Source organism: Coenobita brevimanus, chromosome 12 (genome assembly GCF_032717465.1).
Source record: "Coenobita brevimanus isolate Jiangsu-jjx chromosome 12, ASM3271746v2, whole genome shotgun sequence".
Lineage (NCBI taxonomy): Eukaryota > Metazoa > Arthropoda > Malacostraca > Decapoda > Coenobitidae > Coenobita > Coenobita brevimanus.
In genome coordinates this window covers 7,158,663-7,185,183 of record NC_136965.1, presented here as the reverse complement: position 1 = coordinate 7,185,183, position 26,521 = coordinate 7,158,663, and the positions used below count along the sequence as shown (strand labels likewise).

At 41.3% G+C, this 26,521-nt stretch overlaps 1 protein-coding gene across 1 annotated transcript in view; it reads left to right on the top strand.

Moving 5' to 3' along the window:
• Window positions 1–14,422, top strand: part of LOC145413487 (tRNA (carboxymethyluridine(34)-5-O)-methyltransferase alkbh8) — a 386,005-nt gene extending 371,583 nt beyond the window's left edge. Inside the window, exon 11 of the mRNA XM_080283187.1 lies at window positions 13,649–14,422. Within this exon, the coding sequence (XP_080139313.1) occupies window positions 13,649–14,422 (774 nt within the window). The remainder of the gene's footprint in view (window positions 1–13,648) is intronic.
• The last annotated feature ends 12,099 nt before the right edge of the window (window positions 14,423–26,521 follow it).

The following is a 26,521-nucleotide window of genomic DNA, read 5'->3' as shown; positions in this document are numbered from 1 at the left end:
ATAATATTAACTAGGAAAAATCTAAAAGTCAAAGAAATAGAACTAGATATACCCTTACAAGTAGAACTGATTGCAGTAGAGATAATTACATCTGAAGGGAAAGTAATTGTAGTCAATTTGTACATGGTATGAGGACCTGGCAGAGAATACAATTCAGAGTTTAAGATCATCATTACATAAAATGGAAGAGAAATCGGAAAGAATTATACTAACTGGAGATTTTAATACATATATAAATTGGAATACTCTAGATATAATAAGCCAAGAAAGCTGTTGGGACCAAAAGCTCCTGGATCTCGTGCAAGAGTTTTTCCTAACGCAACATGTAAGGGAAAGCATCAGAAAAAGAGGACTCGATGTACTGTATGTTCAATGCTAGATCTCATATTTACTAGGCAAGAAAACGATGTTGACAATTTAATATACCACCTTCCATTCGGCAAAAGCGACAATGCAGTACTAAATTGCAACTTCAGGATTGCATATGACATAGTTAACAGCAATGAAAGTTACAAAAAGAGACTAAACTATAAAAAGGGAAACTATCATGACCTGAAGAAGTACTTTTTAGAAACAGATTGGGAAAAAGAAATTAGAGGACATTATTTAAATATTGTATATAGAAAATTCTGTGATCTTTATGAAATAGGAGTCCAAAATTACATCCCACAGCACAAAGCAACAGAAATGAAAAGTAAAGAAATGGTTTATTACAGAATGTAAAAAATCAAAAGAAAAAAGAGACTTGCTGTGGAACAGATACAGAAGACACAATAGTGAGAGGGCTTATAACAACTATAAACAAGCAAGAAACAGTTATATGAAGATAAGGAGGGAGGCTCAGAGTCAGTTTGAGGAGGACATTATAAATAAATGTAGTGATCAACCTAAGCTTTTTTACAGCTACATCCAAAGCAATCAATCATTTCCTGTGGCACCCTCGGGGATGCATAGGGCCTCGATGAACTCACACCACCACATCCTATCTTGTGCTAACTCCTCAAGATCTCCTCAACACTCATCTCCAGCTTCCCGTCTCATTGTCCTCACCCACGTCTCTTTTGGCCTTCCTCTACCTCTCCTACCAAGTGCCACCCACCCTGGTGTACCTCGTACTATTCCCTGTCTCCTGTACACATGTCCTAGCCACTTCCATCGTGAGAATCTAACATATTCATCGATCGGCTGCACTCCCGTTATTTCTCTAATTCTACTATTTGGTATCCTTTCCCACCACTTAACTCCTAATATTCTTATAAGTGCTTTATTTTCAAACACCAAGAATTTATTTTCCATAGTCACTGTGCTGTACCAAGACTCGTGTCCATAAATTAAGATACTCCTAACCATTACCTTATAAAGTTTGATTTTTGTATGCACAGAAAAATTGTTATTATTCCAAATATTTTTAAGCATTCCCATTGCCTGATTAGCCTTCTTTAACCTTTCCTCGAAGTCAAAGTTCAAAGAACCATCCTTGGCAAAATAATTACCTAAATATTTAAACCTATCAACTTGCTTTACAACCATACCTCCAATTACACATTCCTGCGCATTTTCCATATTCATATTGATTATTTCAGTTTTTCCACAATTAATAACCAAACCCACCTTGCGACCTTCACTCACCAAACAGTCCAACACTCTCTGCATCTCTTCTGGCCCATCACAAATCAAAACTATATCATCTGCATAATCTAAATCCAAAAGTTTCCTGTTCTCTCCCCAAAGTATACCTGCACCGGTTTCTGTTCCAACGCGTTTCATAATGTAATCAATGACCAATATAAATAGTAAAGGCGATAGAACACCACCTTGAATTACTCCGGACTTGACTTCAAACGAATCACTCAGACAACCATCAACCATCACTTTACAAAATGTGTCCTCATGCATGTTCATAATGACCCTCACAAACTCCTCTGGCATTCCATAATGTTTCATGATCTTCCCCATAGTCTCTCTCGAAACACTATCAAAAGCCTTTTCAAAATCAACAAAACAAAGACTTAACAGTACTCTCATTTCATTAACTTGCTGCATCAAATGCCTAACTATAAAGATCTGATCATTGCAACCACGTCCCTTTCTAAAACCAGCCTGTTCATCCCTCAGAATACCCTCAACCACCGTCTCCAACCTATTTAACAACACTCTACTGAAAACTTTCAAAGCTATCGGTGACAAAGAGATTCCCCTCCAATTACCACATTCACTCAGGTCTCCCTTCTTCGGAACTTTAACAATTACACCATTCTTCCAAACTGATGGTAGTAACCCCGTCACCCATATCTTATTGAATAGCTTGGTCAAGATCATTATTAATCTATCCCCCTCCACTTTAAACATTTCCGGAAATAAACCATCCTCCCCTGGTGCCTTATTATTCATTAACTGTTTTACTGCTTTCTCCACTTCTGCAAGCCTCAACTCTCCTGTTTCTATATTTAAATCTTCCTGAGCAGACGGTATATCCTCTTCTGGTGGTATTGGTCTATTAAGAACTATCTCAAAATGCTCTTTCCATCTATTTTTAATATCTCCATCTTTGGTCAATAAATTTCCATCCCTGTCTCTAACTGGTATTTCCTTGCGTTTACCTGCATTACCACTCAGTTCTCTAATCAATTCATATGCTATTCTTTGACTCTGTCCATCATTTTTGTTTATTAAGATTTCAGTCTCTGCAACCTTTTCATCCACACATCTTCTTTTATCTCTCCTAGCTAACCTTCTTACTTCTGAATTCAAACTCCAGTACGCAGCTCTTGCTAATTCAATCTCTCGTTCATCAACGCATTGCTAGCCTCACCTCTCTTTTTTATCATATCCCACGTTTCCTCTGATATCCATTTCTTTCTCCTGAATCTATGTCTCCTTCCAATCGTACATTCAGCAGTCTCATGCAAAACTTTGTTCACATCCTCCCACATCTCATCTACACTTCTCTCCCCCTCTTCCAACGTTTCCAACACCAAAAACCTATTTCTGCATTCTAATCTGAATTCCTCCTTTTCTTCTTCTTCCCTTCTAAGCTTAACAATATCGTATCTACCAACACCAGATTTTTCCTTCTTCTGATTTTTAAGTTTAAACCTTATTTTTGCAATGCTGAGTTGATGGTCACTACCAATATCCGCTCCCCGTTTAACATGAACATCTAGCAGAGAACTTCTATGCCTCCTACTGATAGCGATGTGATCAATCTGATTTTTATATTTTCCACACGGCGACACCCAAGTTGTCTTGTGTATATTGCAATGCTGAAAGAGTGTGCCCCCAATGACTAAGTCATTTGCTAGACAGAAGCTTCCAAACCTCACTCCTTTTTAACTCATCCTACTACCAACTCCCATCTTACCCATACATGCCTCAAATCCCTCATTTGAACAGCCCATTACTGCATTAAAGTCTCCAACACAGATCAAAACATCATGTCTAGGTACCCTTCCTACTCCTTCTTGCAACTTTTCATAAAATGTGTCTTTCCTTTCATCGAGTGCATCATTAGTAGGTGCAAAACACACAAACAGACTGATGTTGCCATGATTTGAATTAAACTGTGCGTATAACAATCGCTCATCTATAGGATCCTACTCACATAAAGCCTTATTTGCCTTACAACCCAGCAACAATCCTACTCCCTGATAATGCATTCCGTCCTGTCGGCCAGATATCAATAAACGTATACCATCCTCCAAATCCAACTTATCGACTCCAGTTAATCTAGTTTCTGTCAGAGCACAAATATCAAGTCCGTAATTTTGAAAAACCTTCACTAACTCATCGATTTTACCGTCATGATTTAGCGTTCTCACATTCCAGTTACCAATTTTAATTGGAAGTCCAAAGCAAAACCAAAGTTAAAGATAAAATACAATCCATTACGGATGAAGGGATCACCTATACACAAGAGAATGATATTTATGAAGCACTAAATCAAAACCTCCAATCAATTTTTACAAAAGTAAGAAATTTTGAGAGAGATGATATGGAACATGCATGCCCACATGTATTACCAGATATATGAATATCAGAAAAAAAAGTACTGTACTGGAAGAGTTACGTAAAGTAGACAGAGGAAAAGCAAATGGTCTTGACGGAATCAGGTTGGGTGCTACATGAGTGTGCAGAAGAGTTAAGCAGACCATTGTATTTAATATTCAAGGAATCCTTAGGTCAAGGTAAACTACCTGATATTTGAAAGAAAGCAAACATTGTTCCCCTATTCAAAAAAGGGAATAGACAAAATCTACTCAACTGCCGACCAGCATCACAGACTAATGTTGTAAGATACTAGAAAAGCTGATAAAGAAAGTTTGGGTAAAACATCTAGAAGATCACAGTATGATAACAGAGAGGCAGTTCAGTTTTAGAAAGGGAAAATCAAGTGTTACTAATCTGTTAAGCTACTATGATAGAGTTACGGAAACATTACAGAAAAGAGAAGGATGGGTGGGCAGTATCTATTTAGATTTTAAGAAAGCATTTGACAGAGTACCACACCAAAGACTTTCATGGAAACTGTACCATCAAGGAGGTATTCAAGGGAATATGTACTATTGGATGCAGGATTTTCTTAGAAAAAAGGAAATGAGAACAATATTAAGGAGAAATTACTCATCTTGGAGGGAAGTGACCAGCGGATTGCTACAGGGCTTGGAGCTGGCACCAATTATGATTTTAGTATATATAAATGACATAGACAGTAACATTGGAAATGGAAGCTATCTAAATATGTTTGTGGATGATGCATATATTCAAAGGAAAATTACTAACACAGATTCTTGCAAGGAGCTGCAAGAGGAATTAAACAAGCTTCATGAATGGAGCAATAAATGACAAATGGAATTCAATGTGGACAAGTGTCATGTAATGAAATTTGGTAAAAGTGAGAAAAGCCCAGATTGGGATTGTAAGTTAGGAAGAACAACTCTACACATATCAGAAAGAGAGAAGGACCTTGGAGTAATTATCAGTAATAGACTGCCTCCAGATGACCATATCAGTGAGAAGGTATGTAACATGTATACATTGCATGCTAATATGAGAATAGCATTCACATACAGTGCTCGTCAGAAGTATAGAGCGCCCTGCGTCCCTGCTGAGAAACAAACCTTTCAACATTGAAAAAACATATAAATAATGCATTTTATTTACCTTTAGTGCTTCGTAGGGTAGCCTTTACGTTTCTTCACGGACCTGAGATGTCTTGGAAGTGAAAGGACGAGGCTCCTGAGGTGCTGGAGGTGTATTTTGTCCCAGGAGTCACGAATGGCGGCTTCCAACTTAGGCAGAGAGCTCACGTCTTTCCCTTGGAGACTCTTCTTTACGAGGTACCAGAGGTTTTCAATGGGGTTGAGGTCTGGGCTATTTCCTGGCCAGTCTGTCATGAATGATACCTCGCAGTCACGAAGCCAATTGGTGACCGATTTGGCCTTGTGAGCAGGTGCACCGTCCTGCTGAAACACTCGTGCACCTGTTAGCTCGAAGGAGTCTGGTAAATGATCACACAGAAGCTCCAGGTAAACATCCTGATTCACTCTGATGTTCTTGGGAAGTACAACAAGCTTCCCCAAACCCTTCCCTGAGAAACAACCCCATACCATGAGTGAATCAGGATGTTTAACTGTGCTTTCTACATACCGTGGGTCAAGTGGGTCACTACCTTTGCGTCGATACACACGTGCTCCTCTGTTACAGGTAACACTAAACGTTGCCTCATCAGACCACAACACTGACAACCATTGCTCCTCACCCCAGATTAGATATTTATTAGCAAAGGCAAGCCTACGAATTCTCTGGCTCTTGGTGAGAAGAGGCTTTTTCACAGGCCTGTGACTTGTGTAACCAAGCTCATGCACCCTACGAGACACTGTTCTCACTGACACCTCACCAAACACTTCCGGGTTGCTCTCCTTAATTTTCCTTGCACTCACACGAGGATTAAACTCCACTGCACGTTTTAAAACATTAACAGACCTTGGGGAAGTTTTCCTAGGCCTACCAGACCACGGTTTCTTTGTGGGAACTGCACCACTGTTTTCCTCCCGAAACCGCGCACACCAACGACGCACTGTCGATCGTGCCACACCAACCAATTCACTAATTTCCTTTGTCTGGTGGCCTGCCTCCTTTAGAGCAATGATCTGGGATATGATTTCACTCGATAGTTCACGGGTAGGTGCCATAACAAAGTTGTGAAGGCCAGAACACTGCGGGACACTCGGTAAAAAATGGCGCAATTTGAGAGGGACACTCGGCGGAGTTCCTCTCTCTCAGGCAGCCCGTGGGCGACTGAGGCGGGAACCAACCAGCGCGTCGGAAGGCCCCAGGCTACCGTGACGTCATGCTCGGAGCTCAAACTTATGGCTCAATTCTTACCCCCCAGAATGGGTGATTCTTTTTGGGCCATAAGTATTGCGCGCCTGGCGGACAACGCTGAATACTTCTGACGAGTACTGTATATAAATGAAGACATGTTGAGAAAGATAATAACATCATTCATCAGACCAACCGTGTAATATGCATCAGTAATATGGAATCCTTAGATTCTCAAAAAACACATAGATAAGATTGAAAAAGTACAAAGGGCAACTACAAGATGGATACCAAGCTTAAGGGATCTACAGTAAGCTACGAAGAAAGATTAGAGAAATTGAATCTCCCAACACTACAGGAGAGAAGGAAAAGAGAAGACATGATTATGCTTTATAAATTCATCTCATGGGAAGAGAAAATAGATATAAATGAATGTATAACCAATAGGGAAGCATCAACAAGAGGACACTGCAAAGAACTGCATAAAAAGAGAGGCAATAAAGACATAAGGAAATTCAGTTTCCCAAATAGGGCAGTTGATCAGTGGAATGCACTACTGAATGAAATAGTTTGTGCCAAAACTATTCGCAAATTAAGGATATGTATGATAAAAATGGTTTAATGCATGGGACAGGATGAGCTTCACTCATTCCTGTAAAGATACAATTAGGTAAGAACACACACACACACACACACACACACACACACACAGTCATATATGGGGGAAATGGGAGAGAAAGAGCAGAAAGGGTTAGGAGAGAGAAGAGGCACGGTGGGAAGGGCAGGAACAGAGCTCATGGAGTTAGCAAACATAAAACTGCTCTCGCCTCAGTACTAGTTGTGTGAGATACAGGTACTTCCTTTGGAGAATAAATCTGCAGTCAAACCCCAGACTTATCTTTATAATTCTCCCGCCATCCACAACAAGAATAACCTAAACATTTTCTTCTCTTAAAAATCCCTACAACCCAACACATTTTTGGAAATGCTGGGCGACGGCTATGATATCATTACAGGGAGCTGTTGTCAGAAGTGTTAATGAACAGTACAGAGCTCTCAAGAATAGTCTGATGAGAGTTACTGATTCATTGTGTGGATGGACAAGGGGTCCTCCAAGATGTAAGGTAGCATTGTGCTGTGATGAGGGTGTGGAAGCTGCAGTTATGGAGAGAAAAAGACTTTTCCAGGAATGGAAAAAGCGTGGTAACAGAGAGGACTACTTGGCTGCCAATTGTAGGGCTAGAAAGTAGGTATACAGGGCAGAATCTGCATCTTAGAGACATTTGCTGGGTAAACTAAATACTGTAGTGCTGAAGGGAAGAATATGGTATTTAAAATGGCAAATTAGACAAAGAGGAAAAACTGAGAATTCATAGGTGAGCAGTGCATGAGGAATGATGAAAGAAGATAGTGGTGGACGATGAGGATACTCAAGATACCTGGAGGGGACATTATAACCGGTTGCTGAGTGAGGAGTTGACTGGAATAGAGAAGGTTTGACATTAGAGGATCCAGTGTCTGGCCCTAGGCCTTTGATGCTGCTACTCAGAGCAGGGCAATAGGCAGGATCCAGCTGGGGAAGGCAGTAGGCATGTCTGGGTTTATTGAAGTGTTGAAGGCCTCTGGAGATATAGGAGTGGGTTTAGTTACAGATTTGATAAATTTGATTATATATGACTGTGTTGTCCCAGATGACTGGCTAAAGAGTGTGATTGTCTATTTCTGTCTTTTGTCAGACGCCTTAATCCCTTAAGGGGTGGCCACAAACAAACATTTCCATGTTGCCCTGTCCCCCGCCATTTCACTGTCCTGCTTCCAGCTCACACTCCCCTCTCTCATATACCTTTCCACTCCATCCCTCCATCTCATCCTTGGCCTCCTCCCTCTCCCCCCCTCCACCTCACTCACATACACTCTCCCCATGTCTCTCACTCTCCATCCTCCTCACTCACATACACTCTCCCCATCAGTCTCTCACTCTCCATCCTCCTTACTTGGCCAAACCACCCCAGTGTGTTTCTCCTAATGCTACCTATCACATCCACATCCACATCACAACGCTCCTTCACGTCCTCATTTGTCAGTCCGTCTCTCCATGTGACTCCACATGCTCCTCTCAAATAACTCATTTCCACTGCTCTCACTCTTGACTTCTGTCTCTCCAACAAGGTCCAAGCTTCACTTCCATATGTTAGAGTTGGTATCACAATACTGTCATGTAGTAACTTTTTCACTTCCATGCTCACTGCCCTGTTTCTTATCACTGCTTTCAAGGAACCAGCAACCTTTCTTCCATGTTTTACCCTTTCAAGCACTTCACTCTCTAAACTTTTATCCTCTATCATCACACTACCCAAGTGCTTAAACATACTAACATTTTCCATTTGCGTGTGGAAGGTGAACTGAGTGAATTTTTCTGTTTGAAGGTTGGGTTGAAACAGGGATGTGTCATGTCTCCATGGTTGTTCAATCTGTATATGGATGGGGTTATAAAAGAGATACAAGGTAGGGCAGTGGATGTTGGAGTGGCAGGCAGTGTTGGGAAACTCCCTGCACTGTTGTTTGCAGATGATACTGTATTGTTAAGCAAAGGTGAAGGGGAGTTGCAAGGCTTGGTGGATGAGTTTGGGAGAGTGTGTAAGAAATGAAATCTAAAGGTGAATGTAGGGAAGAGTAAAGTTATGGTCTTCGAGAGAAGAGAAGTCAGTGAATGTACAGTGAGTGTGATTGTAAATGTAACTATGGGGAAGGGTGATGCACTGGAAAGAGGAAATTATAGACGGATGAAACTTTTGGACCAGATAATGAAGGTAATGGAGAGAGTCCTAGAAGGTATGATAAGGGAAAGGGAAGGAGTGAATATTGATAAGATGCAGTTTGGGTTTATGCCAAGCAAAGGGACCAATGATGCCATATTCATTGTCTGACAGCATCAAGAAAAATATATAGGAAAGAAAAGGGAGCTGTACTTTGTTTTTGCCGATTTGGAGAAGACCTTTGACAAGAGTCCCTAGGGAGGTGGTGAAGTGGGCAATGAGAGTGTAAGGGATCGAGGAGTGGCTGGTTAGAGTGGTTATGGCTATGTATGTAGGTGCTCTCACCTGGCAAGTGTGAATGGAGATTTAAGTGATGAGTTTTCCATGAATGTTGGCATGCATCAGGAGCCAGTCGTGAGCTTCTTATTGTTTATCATGGTGTTTGAACCTATCTCACGTGACCTCAGAAATGGACTCCCGTGAGAGATGTTGTGTGCAGATGACTTGGTGTTGACTGCAGAGAATGAAAGAGAGAGAGAGAAAAGATTAAGGAAGTGGAGAGACAGCGTGGGGCAGAAGGGTTGGAGAGTAAATGCGGACAAAATAAGTGATGATATCTAGGACTAGTGGCTGAACTGTCTAAGCAGAGGGAGTATGGCCATGTGCAGTTTGGCAGTTTGCCACAAGGGTGTGGGAAGTAACTCCATCTTGTGCAATCTTTGTTATAAGAGAGTGAATAAAGATGTGGTGGTATTAGAGGTAGGCTGCGAAATAATGCTGATTTTGTGTGTGCAGTGTGTTGGGGAGAGCACATAGAGATTGTCAGGAGTGAAAGGATTGATCTCTTGAGTGTGTGGAAGAGTTTTGTTATTTGAAGGAGATTTTATGTGCTGAAAGTGGGGCTGGAGTTAGCTTTGTAGCTAGGGTAAGGAGTGGTTGGAGTAAGTTCAGGGAGCTGTTGTCTCTCCCAACACTTGTGAGGGCCCTCCCTCTGTGTTAGGAGATCTTTGTATGCAGCATGTGTTAGGAGTGTAATGCTGTATGGTAGTTAGATGTGGGCAGTAAAGGAAGAGAATATTTGTAGGCTCAGACATACAGAAATGACATTGATTAGATGGATGTGTAGTGTGTTTAATGCAAGGCCTGAGGGAGACAGGATTACAGTTGAAGAGCTGAGAGGAAGGATGGGACTGGAGTGTATTGGTGTTGTGGTGAGGAGGATTGATTGCAGTGGAGGATGACAATTGATTGCGGAAGGTGAGAAGTGTGAACACCGGTGGTGGGGTTGCGAGAGGCAGACTGAAAAAGACCTGGGATGAGGTCATAGGGTGTGACCTCAGGGATAAGGGAGGCAGCCAGAGATTAAGCAGCATGGAGAGCTACCATTAGGTGAGCAAGGCCAACGCATGCACATATATTGTAGCCTTTATAAATGATACAGATGAACGAACAAACAATTTCAATGCGTAGTTCATATAGCCTTGTGATGATGTCTTGTGTGTGGAGGAGAGGAGAGTTGTGTTTAAGTCTGCCACCTTGTTTTATGAGGCAGGCAATCACTGGTGTGAATTTTGGGTTGTATTTTCTTCTGTTGACTCATAGGATTTGGTGTTTGTCTGCACTATGATATTGTTGTACTTTGTAATGTGTTTGTTAATATTGGCAGTGGGTGTATTGTTTAGTGTGCTGAAGTGTTGTTCTGTTTCTTCAGTTCAGTCTGCTTTCCTGTAGTTGTATGTGAGGCCTTATTGCTCTGATTTGGATTGTATTTCTGTGGTGATAATGATGGGAAGATGATCTGTTATGATTTCAGACATGGGGCTGATGCCTGCTTCGGCATTGCTGAAGCATTATGAAGCCAGTACTTTCTAACTATGGCTAAAGCTTTAGCTTCAACTTCATAACTTATACAATGTATAGCTTTGGCTTCAGCTTCAGCTTCATACCCATCTAAGGGCTTCAACTCCAGTTTTGAAGCTGAGGAGCTGGCCTTAGCTCCACCTGCTTGTTACTGCACCAGGGTCATGAATGAATTTGCATGGCAGATCACTTTTTAGAGCATGTGGGATGAGCAGTGTTGGTAAATATACCAAGATAAGGAAGTGAACAGGTCTAGAACTTGTCAGAACTGGGAAGAAACACTGTTAACTACTGCACAAGATCACAAATCGAACAGGTGTAGTGCCTGGTTATCAAAGGCATATTGTGGCTCAAAGCTGGCCTCAGTTTCAGCTTGATGACTGTTTGCCTGGCTTCAGCTTCAGCTTCATGATATTCTAGGGCTTTAGTTTTGGTTTGAAAACCAAAGGGTGGGCAGCAGCTCCATGTCCGTTGAGTTTGGGTTCTGTTTGCCAGGTGGTGTCGAGTCCAAGTGTTGGCAAATTGATTGTGATGTCTGGAGAGGAGGGAGTGCAGTTTGCCTGGTGGGGTGAGGGTGTATTGTGTGATGTAATTGAAAATGTACATGTTATTGAGTTGTGAACCAATGGTGTGGCCTCAGCAGTTGTTTTGTATGTATTTGACTCGGGCAGTATTTTTATTGTTAAAGTCCCCAGCAGCAATAGAGTTAGGTTTTGGTGTTAAGGGGAGGAACTGAGGGTTTTACTGCACTGGTACAAAGTGGGATGTTGGGGGAATGATCTTGTTGATTATCCCTGGTTTGTCTGACCAAGCAGACCCATCACCTGGAGGCAAGCAACTGCTGCTGTAGGGCCGTCCCATGCAGTGAACAATGTCCCCTTGCAGTTGACAGTGCCTCACCACAGCAAGGCACAGGGAATAATGTGGAGGTTTGGTTTCTGGATGGATGTCACATTAGCTGCTCTCGACTCAGTTCACAGGGGCATCATAAAAGTCTTCACATCACCCTCTTGCCTGGTTATATGGTTACCATCCAATATTGTAAATGGTTTCTTAGCCTGCGGGAAACCATTAGGCATGTCACTCAGTGTAGAACTACCTGAAGTGAAAAGAAGAGTAATAAAGAGGAACAGGAAGAAAAAGAAAATGTAGGAAGGGAGGAGGGCAGATAGAAACAATGATAATAGTGAAGAAAAAAGTAGGCAGCACTTCATCAAATGAGTGACTGATGGTGGCCACCACCTACAACCTCAGGGGGAATATAAATGTCAAAAATGTTGCTTTCTTGTTTGTGACCAGATTTAATGCTGTGACTTTATTTCTAGTGTTGTGTCATTCTGGAAAAGTGATTGTGTTGTTTGTGTTATGTCTTTGTTTGAGGATTGGTGGGTGAATGCAATTGTAGTCATAATGGTCAGAGTGGTAGTGGTAGTAGTGGGTGTGATAGTAATTGTGGTAGAGGCAAGTGATGGTAGTTGTGCTAGTGGTTGTGATGGTATTTATAGCAGTGGTAGTGATGGTTGTTGTAGAAATTGTGATGGTATTTGATAGTGGAGGTGATGGTAATTGTGGTAGTAGTCATGTTGGTAGTAACAGTGATAGTTTTGGTAGCAGCAGTAGTAGTAGTGATATTAGTTGTAGTAGTGGTAGTGATGGTAGCTGTAGTAGTGATACTGTAGTTATGCTAACTAGTAGTGGTAGTGATAGTAGCTTCCACCGCAGTATTTTTTTCTGTCTTATGTCTTGTTTTACCATTGAATAGTAGGTTATGTCCTCAGAAAGTATATCAGGAGACAAGTTTGGGTCACATGTGGTTTTTAGTGTGAAAATAGCAGGTAGGCTACAGATTTGGTTAATGCATTGCTTTTATTGTAAGGGATTGAAGAGATTCATGTGCATGGTTTCCACAAACATGAGGGGCTTAGTTAAAACATCAGCTGTATAAGCTGAGGGTCAAGTGCACTTTTTCATCATATTTGAATATTTTATTACTTAGTCAGTGACCTAAGTAAGGGTTTTAATGGTTTTATGTTTTTATTATTGAGTTATTCATCCTTTCTGTTTTAGGTGATGAGTTACATTTGATGTTTTTTGTACAGTCATCTGTCATTTTTCATTGCTGCAGCCATCCTGATTTTACTTATTTATGGATTGGTAAACCAGCACAATACAATAATTGAGGTGTATTTTGGGGTGAATTAACAAAATTTTTTGTTAAGCATCTGAAAATACTCTTTAAACAAGCACCCTTATCTGGTGATGTTTTGGAACACCGCAGATCATGTAAGGGAGCCACATTGGCAAATTACTATTTTAGGGGCTTTTTTCTATGGTTTTCACAATTCAAAGAGGTTTCCTCCACAGGTGTGTGTGTATCCTGTAACACCTGTGAGAAATGAGGGATGCTTGTATTATTATGTGGTTATTCAGCAGCACTTACCGGTGTTATGCTGCTATCCTTCGATACTTTAATTGTTACAGTACAACTGTATATCAGTCAAGGTGTCTCCAAGCTGGGAGTGCAGAGAAAAAAGAAAAAAATGCAGTTGATCACTCTTCCTCTTTTATGTGAATTCTCATGGTATGTGAGATGGCCATGTTTCTTAGTAATTGTGTTTCACTTCAAGTTTACTGAAGACACAGTTGTCCTAAGATTAAAGATTTATATGTATTGAACTCACAAATTTGTCATGGTGGTTTTTCCCTTTCAGTCTCGGCGACTGAGTGCCATATCAGAGATGGTGCGTGTGCTGCGTGTGGGTGGCCGAGGGCTGGTGTATGTTTGGGCCATGGAACAGCGACGTGGAGACAAAAAATCAACCTATCTTAAACAGAATAAGACCATCAGATACGACAACAATCACCATCAGCATGATTCATATTCCAAGGACCTAGTGAAGAATGATAGTGAGGATGTCAAAGTAGGACTAATATGTAATAATCCCTCTGGCAAGGATTTAAAAATGAAATATGAAAATGGTGAAAATAGGCATATCTGTGGGCTGAATTATGGGACTGGAAGCATTGAGAGGGAAGCAGTGGGCCAAGATGGTGCCACTTCCCTTCCAGTACATATCAACAGAACTGAGTTTGTTCAGCAAGACATGCTTGTGCCATGGAAGCTCAAACCACCAAAGAAGGTAGAAGTAATGAATGAGAGACGGGGCAAATGTGAAAAGGAATGTGCAAAATATCACTGTTGTAGAGATAACAAGCATCAGGGGTGTAGTGCCTTGGCAGCTCAAACAAAGCATGCTTCCTCATGTTCAGATGCTCATAATGCTACAAATAATAGGAGTTGCCAGTCAAAGACAAGGAAAAAGACTGTTCCTATTGAGAATGGAAATGATCAAGTCTTTCATAGGTATTACCATGTCTTTAAACAGGGAGAGTTAGAGCAGCTGTGTAGTCAGCTTAATGTCACTGTTGTTAAGTCTTATTATGATGAAGGGAACTGGTGTGTTATTTTTGAAAAGATAACTTGAAAGTTGTATCTCTTAGTGTTGTTGGGTTATGGTATGGTATTCTATTACCAGTAGTTATCATGCTGCATCGAAATGTGGAATGGTATGACTGAGCTACATCATACTGACATTATACAATGTCGGCATTTTTTTAATACCACCTCGAAAGAGGGCCTAGATGAGTGAAGTTGATAAGAGAAAGTAAAATTAAGTTTTATAGCCAGTTTTGTATGAGGTAGTTATTTGTTGTGTCCAACATATTTGAGGGTGGGTAAACTTGGAGTATACTTTTCATCAGCTTTTTCCTACTTTCTTTGTAACATGTTATATCATGCAGTACTGACCAACTTAACTCTCTCTCCGCTATGGAAGCACATGGGTATATTATTCAGGCCAAATCCAGGCCATTTTTCTCAACTACGGGCATTTTTAACTGTCCAAAGGTTAATCCAAGTTTTCAACCCACTGACAACTAGAATTCCCCTCTGCAAAGCAAACAGTCTTGAGGTAGCCAGAGTAAAATAATGTAATGCATCCATAGAAGGCAAAAGGGTTAAGATCCTGTACATATAAACTGCAGAAAGTGATACCCTAACAGTACAGTAGTTAGATGTCAAGCTAGAGTTGAAGGTCCAGGAAAACTGATTGTTTGTCACAATATGAAAGTGTGAATGCATTCCTGTGCAGTTATATTTTATATGCAATAGGGAATGGAATCAGACTTTTGCATGACACTTCCAACTGCCTTCCAACTGTGAGCTTCAGTACATACAAGATGTGAACCAGATCAATCACCTCAGTTACATCTCAGAATCCTTGTGATAACTCTAGGCTTAGCGGACACATTCTTCACTGCCGACCAACCACTGCCATCCCAGTAATGTACCGTTAAGGACTTACCATTCCCAACATTTTGTACTTTTTTAATAGTGCAGTACCAAAACCTGTGCGCCTTTTAGTAGCAGAATAATGATAAAACTATATTATGGTGCTTTCAGCAGACATTTGGTCTCTCTAGTCAGCTTGGTAGCCATGCTGTACAGTGTTAATCTGTTCATCACATAATGAGTGGTAAATGAGACCAATAGCTAGCTACTGTACTCTGTTTCTTGGAAGTTTAAGTTATGAAAATTTGTACACCCATTCACCAAAGTTTCTGTACCCCCCTCAGTGGAAGGAGGTGGAAGTCAGGGTTAGAGATTGGGTAGGAGAACGTACAACTCTGAGTAGTACAGGTATACTTCAATATACGAGACCCCTAGATGCAATACCCCGACTTAACGATGGGGGTAGAAATACCACCATACCCTACATAACAATGGCCAAACCCTGGTTTAACAATGATTTTTTTTTTTTTTTCTGATTTTGATGATATTTTAGACTAAAACTGTGCATTTAGGTTGATTTATAAACTGTTTTTAGACTTAGATTAATGTGTTTTAGTCATAGGTGGGGTAAACATTGTCATTTTGGGTACAGTTTACTAAGCTTGATTGTTTCAGGACTTATATTTGACGATTTTCAGATATTATTTGTTGATTTTAGTGAGTTATATACAGGTGTTAGGCTTAGGTAGCATCTTTTACGGCTGCTATGCTATTGAGATTGGTTTTAAACTTGTTTTTGGGCTTATTTGGGTGGGTTTGGACTTGGTTGGGGGGGGGGACCCAAGGCTGAAAAATGCATTTCATTACTTTACATGTTAAATCTACCCTGATGTACGGTACCCTGCCTGGTGATGGGTTTTTACCTAACCAATTATATTGTTAAACCGGGGTATACCTGTCATTTGGTTCCGAGCTACGAGGTGGATGGTGAGACGCCTAGTGAACTTGAATACGAAACATTTCTGTGCTATTCACCTGCCAAACATTATGCATTTGTAACATCTATCTATCTATCTATAGCCCGACGCCCTAATCCCGCAAAGGGTGGCCGCAGACAAAACGCCTCCAAGTCACTCTGTCACCCACCATTTGACTACCCTCCCCCAACTCACCCCCTCCCTCATATACCTCTCAACTCCATCCCTCCACCTCATCCTCGGTCTACCCCTCCCTCTCCCTCCCTCCACCTCACCCACATACACCCTCTTAGCCAGTCTTTCATTCTCCATCCTCTCCACATGTCCAAACCACCTCAGTGTATTTCTCCTAATCTTTTCAACCACATCCACATCTACCCCACAACGTTCCTTCACTTCTTCATTCGTCAACCTGTCCCTCCATGTCACTCCACATGCTCCTCTCAAGTAACTCATTTCCACTGCTCTCACTCTTGACTTGTTCCCCTCTTGCAAGGTCCACGCCTCGCTTCCATACGTCAGGGTAGGGATCACAATACCATCATGCAGTGACTTCTTAACTTCCATACTCACCTCCCTATTTCTCATCACTGCTTTCAGTGTGCCAACAACCTTCCTTCCCTGCTGTACCCTTTCACGTACTTCATCCCCCAAAGTTCCATCCTTACTCATCACACTACCCAAGTACTTGAATGAACTCACATTCTCCATATCCTCACCATCCAACCTCACTGCACACTCTGTGACTTCATTCCTCTCAAACACCATAACTTTACTTTTGTTTATATTAACTTTCAGCTTCCTCCTCCTACACACTGTCCCAAATTCATTCACCAAACCTTGCAACTCCCATTCATCTTCACTCAACAATACTGTATCATCAGCAAACAGCAACACCGGAAGCTTCCAAATCTCACCCTCATTCATTAGGGCCACCCCCACATCCACTGCCCTACCTTGTACCTCCTTTACGACCCCATCCATATATATATTAAACAGCCATGGAGACATTACACACCCCTGTTTCAGTCCCACATTGAGATCAAAGAACTCACTCAGCTCACCATTCACTCGCACCGTAGCCCTAGCTCCCTCGTATATACCCTTCACAGCACTCAACAATTTCCCCTCCACTCCATATATTTGTAACATACACAGCAAATATTATAACATAGACCACTGGATCTGGAGTGGTGGCATCTTCGCATTGGGTCTACCCCCTAGAGGCTGTCGAAGCAGAGGAGGAGGACAACATGGGGGCCAAACCACCGCAAACCCCCCCAGCCCCATACCGGGGCCAAGAACCTGGGAGTGGCTTCGGTCGCCCAGGCTAGTACCACATCTCTTCACACAACACACTCAACAACACCGTTTTCTCTACTCCGAGAAATGACTCCCCGGTGTTCATTTCTCAAAGACTTCTTCTAGCCAGGGACATTGAGAGAAATCTTGGACCCACCAACAAATACCTATGTCCAACATGCTCAAAACCTACCACTTTAAGCTAACAGACAAAGAGTTCAGTTCAGTGCAATTCCTGCAAGAACTGAACCCATTACACCTGCACAACACATGCATCCAGAAAACATTACATAAATGCCTGGACCTGCTGCTTATGCTCCTTCCCCTCACCTACCCCACTTCTAATTCCTCCACACCTCCTCAGCCTAACCCACCGATCCTTCCCACACCATCCAATTCCCCAACTTCTCCCATGCCACCCCAATCTAATTCACCCCAACCCTTACCTCCATCACAACCTTCTACCCCTTCCCCTCCACCCACACCCCCACCTCCCCATGCTGCAGCACCTAATACACATCGTACACACAACATAAACATACTTCAAATAAATATACAGTAGTTGGCATAAGCACCAAAAAACAAGAGATCACACAATTCATCAAACAACAAAACATACAGTACACATTGCCATCTTACAAGAAATAAAACTGCACAGAACACAAACAACACCTACATTTCATAATTTCACCACCATTAGACAAGACTGGGCTGATGGCGGTGGTGATGGACTCATCACCCTGTTACACAAATCCATCAACTTTTAAGATACCAGTGCACACACAAAGTCACTTCTCCCCCCACATGACACCACAAGAGAAATACAATTAATTAAAATATGCACTGGTAACAAATCACACGTAAAAATCACTAATACATACATACCCCTTCAATCGTCCCCCACAGTACCACACACTTACTCTCCACAAATACACCACATCACTAACATACCCAACATTACCCTGGGTGGTGATTTCAACACCAAGTCGTCAGCCTGGCATGTCAACAACCTTGGCACAGACAGAGGTTTGGTTCTACAGTCCCAGACAGATAATCTTTTCATTCTAAATAATCTACATCAACATACACATATCCCACACCAAGCCCTCTTCCTCCCATCATCCCCAGACATCACCTTTTGCTCCCCAAACCTCACCCCCACAACATCCTGGAGAGTGGTCAAAACTCTTGGCTCTGACCACCTCCCAATCATCATCACTACCAAAACCAGGATCACCCCAGCTAGCCACAGACACACATACACTAATTATAAGAGCCAACTGGGAGGCCTTCAGAACTGAAACAGACCAACACTTTGAAACATTAAACAGCACACTCATCACAAACATCAACACCGCTGTGCACACTTTCAGTACAATTATTCAAAACACAGACAAAAGACACATCCCTAGAGGCAACAGAAAGAGACACAACCCCAACTTCACACCAGAAATTCAAGGCCTCATCAGTCAGTGGGACACACTACGACACTCCCCAACACCCCATACACAGGACACCATACAACAAATACAAGAACACAACACTCAGATAAACAGTAAAATATCAGAACCGCAAACACTAAATTGGAAGAATTATCTCCAAACACTTGATCACAAAACAAACACCAGCAAACTCTACAAAACACTAAACAGCATCACACTCTCCAACAGCAACACTACACAATCACATGCTGGCATCACAACAACAGACACCATACCTTCAAACAAACAGCAGGTGAACACTCTCATCAATCACTTATCACATGTCAGCCATCTAAACCCCCATCGCGACAACCGATGTGTCATCCGACGCAAGAGACAGTTCCCCACAGACCCAGACTTCGCACCTTTCACTTACAAACAGACGAATCACATCATTAGCAACCTTAAGCACTCATCTGCCTGTGGACCAGACAACATAAGCAACATACACCTTAAACACCTTGGACCACAAGGCATACAAGCACTCACCAACATATCAAACTACAGCTACTTGCACAACATAATACCCAACATCTGGAAGCATGGCACTATCATCTCTATCCCCAGACCTAACAAAGACCCCACGTTACCTTCCTCACACCACCCCATCACACCCCTCTGCATCCCCTCCAAAGTCACTGAACGACTGGTATTACAACTAGTTACACCTCACACCCCTCTAGCCCCATCATAACATGGTTTTAGGCCACTACACTCTACAAACACTTTTCTTACAGACCTTACACAGAGAGTTTTTGATGGCATTAATTTAACTAGGCCACCACACAGAACACACCTAGTCACACTAGAGATTAGCAAAGCTTTTGATGCCATCCCCGCCACGACCTTACAAACAAAATATTCAACACAAACATGCACAATAACACAAAAAGATGGCTGGCAAATTATTTAGCAGGCAGATATGCACACGTAACATTTCCCGGTCAGTCTTCGAACATCAGAAACTTCACAAATGGCGTCCCCCAAGGATCTGTTTTGTCCCCTACTCTCTTTAACCTGTACATACACGACATACCCACACCCCACACACCACAAATACACATAGCCTCCTCTGCAAACGACATAACACATGTACACACCAAAATGCAAACTCAGCCGCGTACATCCTCCAACCTTACCTCAACACACTACACAAATGGTTCACCACAAACAGGCTCAAAATAGCCCCAGCCAAATCTACAGTGACCCCCCTCCTCACAAACTGGACAGCAGAACATAGTCACATTCCACACCTCACCATAAACAACACTCCCCTACCGCACACACACACACACACACACACACACACACACAAACGGCGATGATTTGTGGGGCACTGTATTATTAAATATAATAATGAATAATGTGATGACACAGTGGGTTAAAGAAGAGACACAGTTCCGAGGTGAGGACACACCAGCAAGGTTAGATTTATTGTTTACCAAAGAACCCGATGTAATAGAATCATTGAAATATTTCTGTCCTATAGGAAAACGTGATCATGTGGTCATTGAGTTCCAGATGATAATAGGGAATGTTGAGCCAAGAGACGAGCTTCATAGACTGGGAAGATACAATTTTGGGAAAGCAAATTTTGCAGGATTGAGAAAATTTTTCGAAAATGTGGATTGGAGAAAGTTCATAGAAACAAGAGAGATAAAGAGGAAGTGGGACATCTTTCTAGACCTCTATAATTTGGGAGTGGAAAAATTTGTACCAAGAGTAAGAGGGAAAGCAAACAGAAAAAAAGAGTGGTTTAATAGAAGGTGTATGATAGCAAAAAAAGAGAGAGACAAGGCGTGGAACAACTGGAGAAAGAGAGGTAACAACAGAGCAAAGGAAGAGTATAAAAGAACTAGAAATGAACACACAAGAATACATAGAGAAGAAAGGAATTTTGAAAAAGGTATAATAGACAAATGCAAGGATGAACCCAAACTGTTTTATAGATTTGTTAATGGCAAACTGAAACAAAAGGAAGGAATCACCAAACCGAAAGTAAAAGGAGAGGTCTATAAAGATGCAGCAATGCAAGCTGAAATAATGAACAAATGTTTCCAATCGGTTTTCACTAATGAAAAAGAGTTTGTGGAAGGGGAGGGAGTGATTAGAAACGTACCGGTGATAAAAGATATAAAAGTGGAGGTACAGGAAGTGTATAAATTACTGGAAACTCAAGATGTAAGGAAAACCCCAGGACCTGATGGAATTTCTAATTGGGTACTGAAGGAATGCAGAGAACAACTGGTGGATAAAGTTCACAGTTTAATCGTGTGTTCTCTGGAAGAGGGGAAATTGCCACAAGAATGGAAGAGGGCAAATGTGGTACCAATTTATAAGGGAGGAAACAGGGAAGAACCCCTGAATTATAGACCAGTGCCTCTAACCAGCATGGTCACACAATTGTGTGACAGAATCCTGAAAGACAGATGGATAAAATATCTAGAAGAGATGAATATTTTGTCTGATTGTCAGTTTGGATTCAGAAGTGGAAGGTCATGTGTTTCTAACTTGTTGAGCTTTTACTCAAGAGCAATTGACATGGTACAGGAGAGAGATGGTTGGGTGGATTGTGTGTTCTTAGACTTAGAGAAGGCCTTTGACAAGGTACCTCATAAGAGACTAATGTGAAAACTAGAATATATAGGAGGACTGAAGGGGAAACTCCTGGAATGGATGAGAGGCTTTTTGAGAGACAGACAAATGAGGACAGTAATAAAGGATAGGATGTCTGGATGGAGGGAAGTAACAAGTGGAGTCCCTCAAGGCTCGGTGTTGGCGCCAGTAATATTCCTGGTTTACGTAAATGATATGGTAGATTGAGTGAACAGTTATGCAAGTCTGTTTGCTGATGATGTAAAGATCTTGAGGAAGGTAGAGGTTGAGGAGGATTGTAAAATACTGCAGGAGGATCTGGATAGGATACAAGATTGGAGCCAGACATGGGAAATGAAAATTAATGTAAAGAAATGTAAAATATTGGAAATGGGTAAAAGTACCAGGAGGCCTTCACTGAATTATTTGTTGGGTAATGAATTAATCACAAAAAGGAGAGAAGAGAAAGATTTGGGAGTGCTGGTCCAAGATAGTTTGTCACCTGAAAGACACATTAACAAGATAGTTAGAGAGACGTATAAACTCTTGACTAACATAAGAGTAGCATTTCATTATATGAATGAGAAGATGATGAAAAAATTGTTAGTGGCCATGATCTGCCCCAGGTTAGAATACGCGGCAGTAGTGTGGTCCCCACACAAAAAGAAAGATATAAACAAGATTGAGAGAATACAAAGAACAGCAACCAAGATGGTCCCCAGTCTGGCAGATCTGTCATACAGAGAGAGGCTGGAAAAGCTGGATTTACCTTCCTTAGAGGAAAGGAGAAAGAGGGGCGACATGATTGCAGTGTTCAGGACTATGGTGGAAGTAGATAAAATTGACAAAGATCTGTTTTTGTGGGATGAGAGAGCAACAAGAGGACACGGAATGAAATTGAAAAAGTCAAGCTGCTTGAAGGATATCATGAAATATAGCTTTCCTTACAGAAGTACAGACTTATGGAATAGCCTGGACAAAGAGATCGTCCAGTCTAAAAACTTAAACGAGTTTAAAGTTAAATTTGACTTACTGAGAAACAGCGACAGGAACCCACAAGCATAGCACATTTCGTGTATATCACAATTAGGTACAAGGTACTAGGTAAATACATAAATATTTGAAACAACTTAGATGAAAAGGTGGTGCAGGAGAAAAACATTCATGTGTGTAAAAGTGGACTAGATAAATGTGGATATGGAAACAGGACAACACGAGCATTGCTCATTTCCTGTATACTACAAATAGGTAAACACACACACACACACACACACACACACACACACACACACACACACACACACACACACACACACACACACAAAATCCTTGTTGTAACATACAATACATCAATGTCATTCAAACAACACATCACCAACATTATAGATAAATTCACACCAAGACTCAATGCCTTGAGGCCACTTGCCTATACAGCATTTGGGCACAATAAAGAAACCACCACTACAGTATACAGACAATACATACATTCAGTGATGAATTATGCAAGTCCTGTTTGGACTTCTAACCTCACTAAAACACACTACAACACCATACAGAACAAGACCCTAAAAATAATCACAGGCTGCACAGCTGCTACACCCACAGACCACCTACACAAGAAACCAGAGTCCTCAAAGTCAAGGATCATCTAGACATGAGAGGCTCCCAAATTCTCATCGCAGCCTCCACAAACCCACACCATCCACCACACTACATGGCAGCACATCCACCCACACAAAGGAACATCAAAACAACACCCAGCACATGATATCGCGCACAAATTCTGTCATCTCTTCCCCCTCGCCTGCCTCAGACCAGCTGCCAGAAGCATATCCATACTCAGATCTTTTGCCGGTCCATTCAGTCACACAAAGACAACACACAGCTGTATGCACGGCCTCCTGATATCCACCTTTCTAAATCCTATCTCCCTTGTGAGGACAGGGTCCACTTGGCAAAGCTGAGATGTGGGTATCATCCAACCCTCCTGAGGTATCAGAAGAGGCTGGATGACTCCGTCACTGATGCCTGTCCAGGATGCAACACAGCACCCCATACTATTAAGCACATTATGGAAGACTGCATTGCACACAATCACCTGCGCCAACAAAACAACACAACATACACTCCTTGAGAGCTCTGTGGGAACGCTCGGTCTCAGCCGTGGCCTTCCTTATGGACTCGGGACTGTTCGGCCAGACTGCCTAGGGAACAACTAAACTAGGGACTGTTCGGCCAGACTGCCTATGAAACAACTACTACTACTACATAGACTACTGTGTTATCATGGAGTCCTGGGAAACATGCTCCAGACATACCCTATCTATTTTGGATCCTCATCATACAAATGAAGCATCGAGCCAATTTCACTGCAGTCTGCGTTACTAAGGCCAACACTGGACAAGGTGGGGTTTAAATTGTTTTTTGTTGGTATGCTGCCTGATCCTACTTCATTTATAAATAGAACCCATTACTGGTATAATCAATCCAGTAAAAAATTATGTAATGTTTTGCCATAAACTGTCGTGATGCATTGTTGTTCTTAATGTCTAATTATTATAGTCAATGTTAACATGACATTAACACGATGCCTTCTTTTTCCCAGTTGTTAATGTTATGTTAAAATTGTGACTATAATACATTAGGCATCAAGACAAAAGTGCATCATGACAATTTATGGCAACACATTACATAATTTTCTACCAGATTGCTTATACCAGTATTGGGTTCTATTTATAAATGAAGTATAATCAGTCAGCACACCAACAAGAAACATTATAAAGCTCACCTTATCCAGTGTTAGCCTCCATGATTCAGACTGCAGTGAAATTGGTTCGATGCTTCATTTGTATGATGAAAATCCAAAATAGATGGGCTGTGTCTGGAGCACGTTTCCCAGGACTCCAAGATAATATAGCAGTCTATGTTACAATATTTGCTGTGTATGTTACAAACGCATAATGTTTTGCAGGTGAATAGCATGGAAATGTTTCAAATCCAAGTTCATTAGGTTTCTCATCATCCGCCTCGTAGCTCAGAACCAAACTACCACTCACAGTTGTCTGTTCACCTGCCCTCTCTGTAACCCTGGTTTCCACTCCTTCCGCTGAGGGGGGGGTACAGAAACTTTGGTGCATAGGTGTACATTATGATAATTTCTTTATGCACTGGTAGCTGAAGCTGGTGTAGATATCCATATAAAGACTGAATGTTGAATAGATTTGCTGAAAAGTGACCAGTATGAGTTTTAGGAGACTGTTATTGAATCTCTAAATGCATATAGTAATTAATCTTCACACTGAGTATACTTCAGCTTTAGTATGATACTAATACAGAATATTGATGTGGTATAGTTCTGGTGTATGTTATCACTGTGTTGTGTTTGCTCCTGTAGTTTGTATTCCAAGGAGAACCTTTCACCAGCTGTACTGTACTGTATATGCCACATGACTACTGTACAAGCCTCCTGCTTAACATTCTCAGGCTCTTATGACTCACTCTTAGGTTAATAGTCATCTGGCATTAACTGGAATAATTTCTAGAGTTAACTAAATCATGAGCTAATAGTGGCTATTGTAAACACTCTGAGGTTCTTATATGACTGAATCAGCTGAAAAAAAATCATCTGGCATTGACTGAAATAAGACTAGTTTTTCTTATTATATTTCACTGATAATAATAAACCAGAATAGTATTAGTTATTAATGTTTGTGAACTACTTGTTAACATTTCGTATCATACTTTTAGTCATGTATAGATTTGTTTCATTCACAGTGGTTTGTAGAGACAGCAAAAGTATGTGGAATGAACAGAATTTTTATGCTTGTCCACTCGTCAGTATTAGTCACCAATAGAGTAGTAGTGTAGTTTTTATTTAGCTTTGATTTGTGGTGCAGTTAATGCATGAGAACTGTACAGCAGACCAGGGGTTTCCAATCTTGTTTGGTTGTGTACTGCATGAAGGTTGTGTGGATATCACTGAAGACCATTGAAAATAAAACTGGTGAACTGTAGGTAAATGATTTGATTACCAAGTGCAGTAACACTACATACTGTTATATAACATGGAAACAGACAAATTGAAGATTGAATGAACATTTGATATAGCTACTTATTTGTGATGTGTATTTTTTAACTAAATAACAGTATGAAGCATAAGTGATCACATCAAATGAATACATCACTACACTTTGACTGTCCATTGAAAATCATAGGGGCCCATGGTTAGTTTACTTATTCTAAGTATTTAAGAATGACTAGTTGCTAGTGTGGATGTGGATGTGATAGGAAGCATTAGGAGGAGCACACTGAGGTGGTTTGGCCATGTGGAGAGGATGGAGGGGGAGAGACTGACAAGGAGAGTGTATGTGAGTGAGGTGGAGGGGGGGAGAGGGAGGGGGAGGCCGAGGATGAGATGGAGGGATGGAGTGGAGAGGTATATGAGGGAGGGGGGTGTGAGTTGGAAGCAGGGCAGTGAAATGGCGGGGGACAGGGCGACGTGGAGGCGATTTGTTTATAGCCACCTCATACGGGATTAAGGCGTCTGGCAATAGATAGATAGATAGACTAGTTACTCATCTGTGAATGACATTATGTAAGTAATAAACTCAAATCGCCTCTTAGACTTAACCATTTTCTTGGACCCATCCAGTTGGAGCTCCTTAACTTGTTTGACCACCAGGCATGTATAAGTTGGTCATATGGTTTCCATCCAACATAGTTAAATGATTTTGTGGGTTGTGAGAAACAGTTTGGTTTGTCAGTCAGTGTAGTCATTTGAAGGCAGCATTACATTGAATTGCAAGTACTGTATAAACAGGCAGAATGAGAAAGAAAGGGTTAAAATTGTTTATTAAGGTTTCATTCTTGGATAATGACAGTAAATAAATCATTCCAGATAATGATGGCTGAGTTTTGCTGATTTTTACAAGTGCTTCA